General features: G+C 56.3%; 1 protein-coding gene across 1 annotated transcript; it reads right to left on the bottom strand.

Moving 5' to 3' along the window:
• Nucleotides 1-2,429: 2,429 nt before the first annotated feature.
• Nucleotides 2,430-8,507, bottom strand: LOC147646740 (maestro heat-like repeat-containing protein family member 7). Its single transcript, XM_086873074.1, has 16 exons — nucleotides 7,918-8,507; nucleotides 7,663-7,818; nucleotides 7,329-7,393; nucleotides 7,070-7,219; nucleotides 6,732-6,880; nucleotides 6,280-6,427; nucleotides 5,845-6,032; nucleotides 5,618-5,755; nucleotides 5,224-5,338; nucleotides 4,914-5,051; nucleotides 4,524-4,700; nucleotides 4,232-4,387; nucleotides 3,972-4,073; nucleotides 3,499-3,601; nucleotides 3,162-3,218; nucleotides 2,430-2,872 (listed from the first exon to the last, which is right to left on the bottom strand). Exons 1-16 carry the CDS (start codon nucleotides 8,039-8,041, stop codon nucleotides 2,673-2,675), a joined length of 2,166 nt encoding a protein of 721 aa, XP_086729200.1. The 5' UTR covers nucleotides 8,042-8,507; the 3' UTR covers nucleotides 2,430-2,672.
• Nucleotides 8,508-12,077: the final 3,570 nt, after the last annotated feature.

Raw genomic sequence — 12,077 nt, 5'->3', positions numbered from 1 at the left:
ACCTCCAGACACAAAGAGTCTTGCCTGAACAGTCAGAGAGCTACATCTATTTTTAACTGTAACTTTTATAAATTTTTCCAGAGCCTGCTGGCTGTGTTCAAGGTTTTCTCCCTATTTCCTCCCTAGTGCACATTCTCCAGAAACTCTGCTTTTACATCCTTTTGCATTGATTAAAGTTACCTGCAATGACGAGTCAATCCAAACCCTGGGAAAACTCGAACTTAAATGTGTACCTAGGCAAAATATTTACCTCCCACATCTGAAGCCATGAGCTGCCAAGTACTGTCCCCACTGTCATACCCTGTCCCCTGGGGCTCTGCTGATGCCATTTCAAAGGGGTTGCCAATGAAAACAAGTTTGAATATTTTGGTAGTTTCCACATTGGCATTCAAATCCTTGACTAGATAAATCACAAGTCAAGATTTCTAGGATTCTTCCATGCCAAAGCTGTCATTCTCACCCTGGATTTTAGAGTGTCTGAGCAGTCAGACAAGGTTTTAGTTTTAGACCCTACAGACAAAGTCCCTGCTGTTCAGCGATCCCATTCCATCAGCATATAGTCCTGATGATTCCTTTAGGCAGGAGCAGCAAAAGCAAGAATGAGCCAAACAAGCTGCTCCTGTGTTCTCATGTCCTGCACAGCAGTAACTGGGAATTCAAGAATGGATTCGGGAGACAGTGGGTGCACAGGGAGCCACCAAGACTTTGGGATGCTGAAATGGACCAGCCTGGTGCCTGTGCCCGGGCTGCACCGCGCTGAGCTCCAACTGGACAATCTAACAATGGTTGAATGGACACACCATGGGCCACTGGAGACTCCTACTCCTAGTTCTGTGAGCTACACTATTCACCTGTCATTCACCAGATGATTTTTTCATCTTTGCTTGAAATCCAGGAGAGGAAAAGGTCAACATGGAAAAGTGTTCTCCCAGTTCTAGTGACAGCTGTGCCTGCACACCACCTGTGCCCATGGAAGTGTGCTTGGAGACTGGATGATGTTGATGCTACTTTGCAACACCAAGTGCTCAGGGATTCTGGGATTGCCCAAGTGGAGAGCAAAACTGAGCTGTGTAAGTCCCTGCTTTTTTTCAGCGCATGCTGCTTCTTCCTTTGTTCCAAGCAAGTCCAGGATTTGGTTTCATGTATCTTTAAGGTGCCTGGACAGAAGAGAGGGAGGGCAGCTGCAGCACAGGCCTCCTGCCCCATCAGACTCTCTCTCTCTATCTCTCTCTCTCTCTCTCTCTCTTTCTCAGGATGGCGCCAATGCCGCTGCCTTGGGACACCTGAGTGTGGAAGGCGAGCTCGGCCTCAAGCACGGCCATCCAAGTCAGTCACGGGCACAGGCTGCAGCTGAAACTGGCAAGCGTTGTTGTAAGGCTGCAAGTGAAGAGAAAGCCATTGTGGCCAACTCTGCTGAAGCCTTTTGCCAAAGCAAAGGCAATTGTGCCCACAGCCTCCCCCTGTTTGGCACCCGGCTGCTGCGGACGCCTCAGTGCGCAGGTGCCGACGTTGGGGCTGCTGCTGTTCCTGGGCACACTCTGCTGCTGTTTCTGTGGGCTCCAGAGCCGCTTGGGCAGCAGCCACTGGGCAGCCCTGCCGGAGGAGACATCGCCACCCTCCCCATGGTGGCAGCAGCTCTGTGGGCCCCGAGCTCTGTGTCAGGGGGGCCTCGGTCACAGCAGCGTGGCCTGGGCAGCCGCGAGGGCCCGGGCTGGCCGTTAGCCCTGCCTCTGCCCACTGCCCCTTCCTGGAGGCACCCAGTGGCCGTGGCCTGGCAGCACCCCCTGCCCTCCATGTCCCCAGCCAGCCCAGCCTGGGCACCTCGGGCTGTCCCCACCCTCCTGCTGGGGTGGTGTCCCAGCCTCCAGGCCTTCTGCTGCAGGCCTGGGGGACATTTTGGGGCAGCACCGGAGCAGCCGGGTGTCAGGGACCAGGCGGCTGCCCGGGGGCTGCTTATGGCCTCTGACACCCAATTCCTCAGTGCTTCCCACCACCCCGGCTCCTCCAGGGCCTTCTGTCCCCTTGGAACCTCCTGCCACCCACTCCCTCACACATCCCCCTCGTGCCTTCCCACTGCCTTGTCCCGTCTGGGCCTCCGCAGCCCCTCATCCCTTCACAGCCTCCCAGCACCCCGTGCCCTCAGGGGCTCCCCCAGCCTGGCCCGGCAGCAGCGCCGCAGCCCCACAGGAGCTCCAGCAGCTCCTCAGCCATCACGGCAGCAACACATGGGCAGCAGGACACAGATGGCGCTTCCTGCCTGCCACAGGGCTTGTGGCTTCAGCACAACCACCAAAGGCCAAGGGGCTTCTGGCCATTTCCCCTGCACCACTGCATGCCCTGGCAGGTTGCTGAACACAAGAACCCTTTTCCCTCTCTTCCCCTATGCCCCACACAACCTGGGCAGCAAAAGAAAGGTCTTGGGACTCTTGTGGTTTATAACATATCCTATATTATTTACATACTAGATGGAAACGAAACGAAGAAAAGAATAATCTCTATGAAAAAAAAAATAACAGATGGCCCATGTGGCCCCAGAAGATAGAGCCTCTCAGCCCTAACATATCCTATATTATTTACATACTAAAAAGAAGAGAAAATAGGAAAAGAACAACCCTTATGAAATAAACAATCCTGGCTGGCCCATGTGGCCCCAGAAGACAGAGCCTCTCAGGTCAGCTCTGAGTACATCTCCAGCAGTGCAGCCAGCCCAAGCCCGACAGACGAGGCCGTGTCCTCCATGCCCTGAGGATTTGGTCTTGCATCCTCTGCAGGATGGAATATCGGGCACTCTGGATGGCCTGGAGGACATACAGCGTTTCAAGTGCCAGGTCTGACACGGCACAGCTTCTGTCCTCCGTCAGGCGTTCGAGGGCTGCAAGAGAGACGAACAGAGCCACGGTCAGACCCCAGAGCTGTGGGGGCCCAGCGAGAGCCCCCTGCCAGGGCCATGCCAGCCGGCTCTTGCCTTGGCCAGGAGGGAGCAGGGACCAAGGGGGTCAGCCCAAAGCTGCTGGCCACAAATGCCCCACGTGGCCCTGAAATCTCACTGTGCTCTGCCCACGCCGCCCCTCATCGGGACAGGGAGCAGAGCCCTCCACAGCCTGGCCAGGGCTGCAGCTGCCCCCGACAGCCAACACTGTCAGCCTGCTGCCGTGGCTCACCTCTGCACAACACCTGGAGCTCTGCCTGCTGCCCCCTCAGCTGCTCCCCGGCCATCCCTGAGAACACAGAGCCTGTCAGGGTCCCAGCAGCACAGCTCCCTGCCAGCGGCGCTGCCAGCCCTGTGGCCACACGGCCTCCTGCCCCGGCAGGGCTCAGCCCGGGCCCTTGCCGCACCCTGACTCAGCCCAAGGGCACGGCTGCCAGAGGCCGGCAGCAGCAGCCCCGAGGGCAGCCGGGGCTCCAGGGCGCCGGGCCCGGGTGCCGCTGCCAGGGCAGCAGCCGGGGCTGGGGCCGAGCTGCGGCGGGGCGGGGAGGGAGCCCGGGCTCGGGACTCACCGATGACCCTGATGGCCGCCGCTCGCAGGGTCTCCTGTGGGTCCTGCAGGTACTGCAGGGCCCGGCGCAGGTGCTCGGCCAAGGGGATCCTGTGGTCTGCCAGCTGGAGAGAGCGGCAGGAGGGAAGGGTTGGCGCGGGCTCTGCCCCTCGGCGGGGCGCTGCTGCCTGCGGCTAGCCCCGGCCTCCCGCGCCCGGCCAGCCCTGAGGCCCGGCCAGCAGCCGCTGGCGCCGGGCTCTGGAGGGGGCAGAGGGCCGGCTGCTGCCCGGGGAGCCGCGGTGCCGGCCCGGCCCGCAGCCCCGCTGGGCCGGGGCTCCATCGGCACCCGGCTCGGGGCCACAGGGGGCTGGAGAAGAAGCCGTGCGGACCCCGGGTGCAGCAGTGGGCAGGGGCACAGCTGCCAGCCCCACACACTGAGCACCGGGGCCAGGGGGCTTCTGTAGCTTGAGGCTGGGACTTCCAGGCTGTCCTTACCACGAGCTTGGCAAACTTCCACAGCTTCTCCTTCCTCACAGCTTTCTCCAGGTCTGGCCTCTTCAGGAAGTCAGCCGCGCGAAGGAGCGTTGTCCGAGAGGCCTGGGGAGCAGCAGAGAGCAGCAAATGGCCCCACAAGGCAGGGCACAGGAGTGTCCCAGTGCCAAGGGCTGGAGGAGGCTGCAGCCTGCAAGCCTGCGTCAGGGCAGGAGGCAGCTGAGCCCCCTGCCAAGGCGCAGCAGCAGCCCAGGAGTCCTCACCTCTGCCACATGCCGATTCTCATCTTGGCAGTGGAAAAAGAGTGGGAGCAGGCTCTGGTACACTCGTTCCTTCAGGGGCTTTCTTCCTTCTTCTTCTGCTGAAGACATCACTCTTCGAAGGAGAGACATGGAGAGCAGCTGCACCTGGCTATCAGGCTGTATGAAAGGAAGGAAGGAAAAATGACCTTATCATTGGCTTCTTATGGCCCACATCGGCACAGGTCTGCAAATGCACAGGGCACAAAGTGTCCGGGCAGCAGGCAGTGGCTGTGGCTGGGGCACAGAGCCTTACATTGTCCAGGAGTTTCAGGAGCGGCTCAGCCAGCTGCAGGGCCCTGCGCCAGGATATTGGGATGTCTTCTTTCAGGAAAATATGGCTCAGAAGAGCAGTGCTCATCCTGGCCACATCACTGTCCAAGTCCCACAGGAGGTGCACTAGTCTTCCTGTCAGGCTCTGAATTCTTTCGGCCTGTGCAGAACACAAGTGTGTGAAAGCCCGGGCAGCTGCCGCAGGGCCCAGAGGCCAAAGGTCTGTCCCAAAGCACTCGGGCAGCTGAAGCAGGAGGCAGGAGGGCTGCGAGGAGCTGCCTCAGCGCCCAAGGCAAAGGCCAGCCAAGGCCAAGTGACAGCATTGCCCAGCCTCATGCTGCCCACACGGCCTCAGCTGCTGCCCCCTTCTCACCATGGAGGGACGGTCCTTTAGCAGGAGGAGAGCCCTGAGAACCTGGTGATGCATCTCTGTGGAATTGTACCACAGGTACTTATACAAGATCTCCATTAGGCTGTCACCACAGTCACTCAAGTCCAGGCAATCTAGGAGCTGAAAGGCACAGGGCAGTGAGAGGGGAGCCGGCCGGCAGGAGCCTGGAAGTGCGCAGGGCTGGGCCCAGGCAGCAGCACAGGGCGCGGGTGCCATCCCAGGCAGCTGTGGCTGTGCCAGGGGACAGGGCTGGCAGGGAGCTGAGCGAGGTAGTGCTGGCCATCAGGCTCACCTCCACAAGGAATGCCATGGCAGAGACATCCCAGAGTGGCAACGGTTTGCTGAGCACCTCAAGCAGGTAGCTTAAGATGCTTTTGCACAAGTGGGCAGATGCACGGCGCATTACCCTGGAAGGCGGAAAATGGCAGAAAGAGTCTCAGCAAGGGTGCGAAAAGCCTCTCCCAGGACTGACTGACACAGTTGTCCTATTGCCCCAGCACCCTGTGAGGCGATTTGGGCCCTTGAGATGTGGCTGCTCCTGGACAGGTTCCTCTCGCAGCCTTTTGCAGTCTCCTTGGCCATCCCTCGGTGACGAGGCCCTCAGGCCCATGGCCACGGGGACTGTGGGGGGGCATCCCGGGCAGGGGGCACAAATGCCAGAGGCAGTGGGGAGAAGGGGGGCTCACCTGGCCAGCAGACCCACGGCATAGTGGTGGGTGTCAGCACAGAGCAGCGTGTCCCAGCCACGCTTGCGTTCCATTGCCACCACCACATGCTCCAAGTGGAGACTGCAGAGCAGGGCCTTCAGGGTCTGCACTGCAAACCTGTGTGCACAGCAAAGCCCAGGTGACGCTGGGAGCGCTGGCTCCGAGGCTGGGGAAGTGGCAGGGACAGGAGGAGTGGCATGGAGCACCTGTTGGGGCTGGTGGAGAGGCCGTGTTGCTCCTGGCATTCCTTCCAGAAGGTATGGACGTCCTCTGTCATATACAAAGTACTGAAGTACGTTTGGAAGAGCAGATGCACGAAGAGGCGGGGGAAATAGACTGTGAGGATCTGTGGGCAACAGGGCCCCTGGAGGATCTTCCACATCACCAGAGTTGCCTGCAGAGGACAAAGCAGCCCGAGACAGCGCTCAGTGCCGGGGCGTCCGTGTGGCAGGGCCTGAGCATGGCAGGGAGAAGCCGGGGGAGACACGGGGAGCAGCGGGCCTGGTGGCCCTGAAGCTGCCCCTAGGCCAGGTTTGTGGCCAGTGCCTGAAGCAGGGAGATGCAGTGGGGGAAGGAGGCAACAGAGCTGCTGGAGAGGCGGCCGGCCTTGCGGTGAGCAAAGGCCAGCTCCAGAAACTCACAGTCAGGGAAAAGACAGCCGTCTTGTCCCCATCAGAGGTGCCCAGGTTTTTCTGCGGCCAGCTCCCCACCACATTGATGAGGAGCGGTGTCACTTCCTCTGAAATCCAGGGCGAGAGCAAGATGGTCGTCCACATGGCCATAGCAGCTCTGCGGGGTCAGACACAGCACCGTGGGCTGGGCAGCAGCGGGGAGCTGAGCTGGCCGCCAGCTCTGCCTGTGCCCACTGGCCCTGAGCGGCAGCAGCAGCCAGGCAGCCCAGCCCTGTGGGGACAGGCCCCTGAGGGGCAGGCTGGCAGCACGGCAGCAGGCTCGGGGGCCGACTTTGTAGCAGGGCTGGCAAAGGGAGCAGCCAGAGGGCCCTGCAAGTCTGTGTTGCTCACAGCCCTGGGCCGGGCTGTACAGGGTGATGGGCTGGGGAGCCCTGAGGCCTCGGGGCAGCTGGGCCCCATACCTGTCACACGTTGGGGCCACCCGCAGGAGAGTGATGGCCACATCATCGGGCTCTGCCTCGGCCACTTGCATCAGGGCCCAATCCATCCTGTGCTCAGCAGCCTCATTGGCCATGAGCCACTGGTGGATGTACCTCACCACGCCGGGCACCTGAAGAAGGCACAGGGAGACTTGGAATGCTAGCAGAGGGAGTCAGCAATGTGCCCAGCTTCTTCCCCAGACAAGTGCTTCTCTTCCAGCCCACTGCCATGGCCTCAAAAGCTTCAAGTGAGCAGCAGGCGTGGCTTGGGAAAGCCAAGCAATTGCTGGAGGATCAAAGGCTGGCCACAGGCTGCTTACTTGCTCTGGATTGAAAAGAGCCGTCTCTACAAGCAGATCCAGCTGGGCAGCGCTGCTCTGTTCTACCAAGACCTCTGAGGATGCTTTGACCTCAGTGTCCATAGGTCTGGTGTCTTCCTTGCCAATTCTCTTGATGTATTGGTAAAGAAACTGTAGGAGAAGGGCAGGAAGGCAGGGAAGTTGCATGGAGTGCTCCAAGTGCGGTGCTGGGCTGAGCAGTGCCAGCAGGCCCAGCCCAGGTGGGGATGGCTGCAGGTACCTGCGCTGCTCTGCGGAAGCGGCCACGGGCGGTGTCCTGCTCTTGTGTGCCGTCCATGGCTGCATCTGGCAAAGAGCAGCCAGAGCTGAGGGGCTGCAGGAGAGGCCGGAGAGCACAGCCCAGCCCTGCGTTCCCCAGGCAGGGACAGTCCCGGGATGCCCCAGGGGATGCAGCACGGCCACTGCTGCGGGGGCAGCCCCAGCCCCTTTTTTGTGCTGTCCATGGGTGTGTGTCCACAGGACAGTGTGGGATGGGATGAGATGGGATGCAATGGGATGGGATGGGGCCAAGATGGCCGCAGGCACCAGCCCTGTGGCCCAGCTCTGCCACTCACCCTCCTCCAGTGGCTGCAACTGCTGCACCTCTTCGGTCTCTGGTGCTGGGGCAGCTCCAGGGCCTTCTTCCTCTTCCTCCTCTTCATCCTCCACCCAGGCCAGCTTGGGCACTCTTGGGGGTCGCTGCTCCATATCTTCCTCCAGACTCTCCAATCCTTTCCATAGGAACAGCACCAGGGGATGGCATGGCATGTAATGGGATGGGGCCAAGCTGGCAACAGACACTAGCCCTAAGGCCGAGCTCTGCAACTCACCCTCCTGTGGTGCCTGGAACTCCTGCACCTCTTCAGACTCCTGTGCCAGGACAGCTCCAGAGCCTTCTTCTTCCTGCTCCTCAAGCCAGGCCAACTTGGGCACTCTTGGGGGTCGCTGCTCCATGGCAGTGACTGGATTTCTGGCTGCTTGCAGGAGAGATGGCTCGGAAAAGCTCAGAGTCAGCAAGTCCTGCAGTCGTGCCTGGAAGGCACCTGCAAGACTCAAGTCCTGGCAAGATTGCAAGACAGCGAGTCCTGCACTTGGGTCTTGAGGGCTCCTGCCACAAGGACAGGAGGCTCCTCAACAGGGACTGTGGTCTGGTCTCAAGGGCAGAGACTGCAGGGATGGGCGACACCTCGGAAAAGCTCCGGGTCACCAAGTCCCACGGTCTGCCCTCAAGAGAACCTTAAGAAGGAAGGCTCAGCAAGGCCACAGGTCAGCAAGACCTGTGGTCTGGCCTCGAGGTCACCTGTAGTAATAGTGCTTCAGAAAAGCTCCAGGTCCGACACAAAGGAGTGCGCTGTGCGGGGGCTCCTCACAGCACCGCTCTGGCGCGTCCTGACCCGTCGCGTGCACCGAGCACTGTGGCGTGGCCCTGTCACCGCCAGCTCCTATGTCAGCACGTGTCACAAAGGGCCCTTTGACATCTGCTCCCGTTGCCACCATCCCACGGTGACCGTGCTGCAGCGTGTCACAAAGGGCCCTTGCACACCCTGCCCTCCGCCCTGGGGCCGCCCCCATCCCCCCCCAAGTGGCCCAGCTTGGAAGGAATCCCTTGCCCAAAGTGTCTAAGACAGCCTGACGGGATCTTTAGGAACAGCTTGTTAGAAATGAAATGGAGGCAAATTTATCAATAAGAATTTTATTGAAAACTTTGTAAAATTTACTCATGGAAATGTCTCGGTTTTTGGAGACAGGTGTCTGCTAGGGAGGGCAGGAGCCTCCCTTGGAATGAAAAATGTAGACCCCCTCCCTCCGAATTATGATAATCTTGAAATCAAGGGGCTCTCAGGCAGAGATCTGGGGATAGGAATAACAGTTCTTTACTAGTATTTATAACCAGGCAAACAAACAACAATAACTACAGCGTTAGCAAGAAAACAGAGCCAGGGACCCTGTGACAGCTTTCTGGGCTGAGACGGGAAAGGATGGAGGAGAGGCTTTGTTTCACAAACCCCCTCGGGTTGGCAGTCAGTGCTGGTGCTCCTGCAGGGCTCTGAGGAACACTCAGCTGGAACAGCAGGGATGAGATCAGATCCCGGGCCAGTGGCTGAGGTGGATCAGCAGCTCCGTGGCGGTGGCTGGCACTGCCACACGTCCTGGCAGGACAGGGGGTGCGAGGCCACCAATGAAGAGGGAAGAAGGAGAAGAAGCAGCAGCTCCATCTGGGTGATGGCGAAATTCCCTTCTCCCCACCACAACAGCTCTGCACCCAAAGTGTTCTTCTCCGAAGCTGAAGAAGACACCAAACTGTCCCCACCCTCCCCTTTTCCTGCCTCCTTCCCCCCCTGGGCCCAGCCAAACTCTTTGTTTTTCCTCAAGCACCCACCAGGTACCCGCAGTTAAGTTTTCCCTGCAAGTCATGAGTAAAAATTCCACAGGCAAGCCAGAACTAAATAGAAAATAAAGGACACCTAACCCCCAACACCTGTAAGTTGAATCTTGAGAGTCAGACAGGATCTTTGTTTGCCAGAAACACCTCTGAATTTAATCAAGGCATTAGTCATCAAAATGATTTTGAAAATTTAAAGATCAAAATAGCCAAAATACTCAATGTAACTAATTGCTGGGTATGTTCTCAGCTCAGATTGGGAGGAATGGGGTTCCCTCGGAGGGCTCACCCTGTGGGGTGGCCAAAACTCTGTCAATGGGCTCTGACTCGTAATGGATCCAGTGCAGGGACACTGACAGAAAACTGCTGTGGAACACAGGAATGCAATTATCAGTTTTACAGGATTGTCTGAGATTTCCCTTCCGGAGAAACCAAGCCCTGTTCTAGTTGGAGGCCACAATGTGAAAGGATTTCTGTGCTTTACCATCACAAGCTTACTCATTCTTTTTCCTCACCCTCATTCACGTTAGGAACAATAATTCTGTTGTCCATGGAGCTGGCACCTTTTGAATTCCAGAATAATGTCCCCAAGGTCCTTTGCTGTTCAGCTTTACTGCGCTGTCTGTGGCTAACAAGGCTTGCTGGGGTCCTTTTCCCTTCGGCTGGAGAGGTGCTGGGTCCCAGTCCCTGAGGGACAGCCAGGCTCCTGGCTGGAATTGGTGTGGAAGTCCCTCAGGGTCACATCAGCCTTCACATGGAGCCCCGTGGATCTGAGCATTTTCCAAAGGGGCCGTTGGGGCAAACAGGGAGATTTGGTCTGGCAGGGTCTGTAAAACAATATCCCATCCCATCGACTTGTTCTGGCAGAGAACACTTGGCTGCAGGGACATATTCCCATTGTTCCTGCCCAGGTCTCAGGATTCAAACAGTGTTGTCTTTGCCCAGAGCTGTTCCTTTGGCTGACTCGGGAGGGCCATTTGGCCTCTGGACCCACACTCTGGCTCCTTTATTAAGACTGCTGGATCCATACCTTTTATCTCCACAAATGGAGGTGATTTGAGGTGGATGTCCTTTTTTTACAATTGTTTTTAAAACTGCAATATTGATAACTATATTACCCTGCATTGTGGTGGAAAACCAAATCTTGTTCACTATTGTTTAACAGACTTACTTCAATTTCTCCTTGATAATCTGCATCAATTCCTCCTCCCGTGACATGAGCCCTTTGCAAGGCCAAGCTCCAGTGAGCAGTTATCAAACCAAAGTGTCCTGGAGGAATCTGAATTCTTATTCCTGCATTGTAAACTCTCATTTGCTTCTGATTTCTCCTAATGAATTCCAGTGCATGAAGGTCCAGCCCTGCAGCCTCTGGGGTGGCCCTGGCAGGGGCCATCACAGCCAGAACAATTTCCCAGGCAGTCCAAGTCTCACTGTCCATGGCTGTGTTTGCAAATTGGGTGCAGCCGTGCACACCCAGGGGTTTCCATTTCCCAGTGGGCCCATTGTTAAGGGCATGGAGCCCATCTGGGAGATGAGTTCTCCACCGGGACAGGTTCCCATCTCCTCATTTTATCAGCTGCTCTTTTAACAGCCTCTCCAGCCATGGAACCAATCCTGCCATTTTTGGATAATGTGGTACATGAAAAACCCAGCAGTTTTAATCTCTGTATTTTTCCCAGGAACAGACAAAGCATTGCACATCACAGCATCAGCAAACCATATAAAAACAGCCAACTTCACCCCTTCCTCCTTTATTCTGTGTATACAATTCACAAAGTTTACCATTGACATTTGGGTCTTTGCTAGTCCTTTTTTGTAGGGTATTTAGTGTTACAGTGAGCAACCAAAGCTCACAAATTAGTATTGTCAACATTATTTCACATTATCAATTTTTAATTTTGGATATAAATATATATTATTGATTATTATTATCATTTTTATAATTATTACTCTTATTATCATTATTATTACCATCATCATCATCATTGTTGTTTTTGTTGTTTCACTTGCACAAACAAACCTGAGCTCAAGACTAAAACCTGCTGTACCTTCACATGGGAGCATTCCAAAAACAATTGTTCCTTCTCTTGGTGCTGTTTCCAGTGTGCTGTTAACAAAATCCATCCTCATCTTCCCAAACCCACCAGTTCTTTTCCTTTTTCCACATGCAATTTTTGGCTGCATTCTAAGACTGATTTACTAAAATATGGATATGATCTAGTATCACTATCCAACTGAGACAGACAAAGACTCTTGAACTGGTTTAGGGTTAAAAAGTGTATGATTATTAGCAGCGCTGGGCCGATGTGTCAGATCACCCCTTAATACACACGGCCCCGAATACTGGTGAATACAGGCTTTTTATTTCCAGAAATATGGAACACAAATGCATATTCATAACCCCGTTGCCACCCACACTCTGCTTCCTATGCTAATTAGGAAAAAAGCAATTAAGCATGCGTAGTTTGTTCCTTGAAATGAGTTGGTGGTCCTTTTATGAGGAGGGGTGAGAGAAGGGAGGGAAGGGATATGGCTCTTCCTCCTTCTGACCTTTCTACCTTTTCAATGCAAAGTGACAAATGGACCCTTGGCTGGGCTCCTAGTTTC

This window comes from Cyanistes caeruleus, unplaced genomic scaffold (genome assembly GCF_971803275.1).
Source record: "Cyanistes caeruleus unplaced genomic scaffold, bCyaCae1.hap1.1 HAP1_SCAFFOLD_81, whole genome shotgun sequence".
Taxonomy (NCBI): Eukaryota; Metazoa; Chordata; class Aves; order Passeriformes; family Paridae; genus Cyanistes; species Cyanistes caeruleus.
The sequence above is the reverse complement of the archived record's forward strand: the minus strand, read 5'-3'. Positions and strand labels throughout refer to the sequence as shown.

Excerpts from the sequence above, each read along its gene's own strand:
- LOC147646740 (XM_086873074.1), bottom strand. The coding sequence starts at position 8,041 with ATGGAGCAGCGACCCCCAAGAGTGCCCAAGTTGGCCTGGCTTGAGGAG. Across the intron at positions 7,394-7,662 it reads GTTGCAGCCACTGGAGGAGG|ATGCAGCCATGGACGGCACA; the intron begins GTGAGTGGCAGA and ends GCTCTTTGCCAG. Across the intron at positions 6,033-6,279 it reads CGGCTGTCTTTTCCCTGACT|GCAACTCTGGTGATGTGGAA; the intron begins GTGAGTTTCTGG and ends TGTCCTCTGCAG.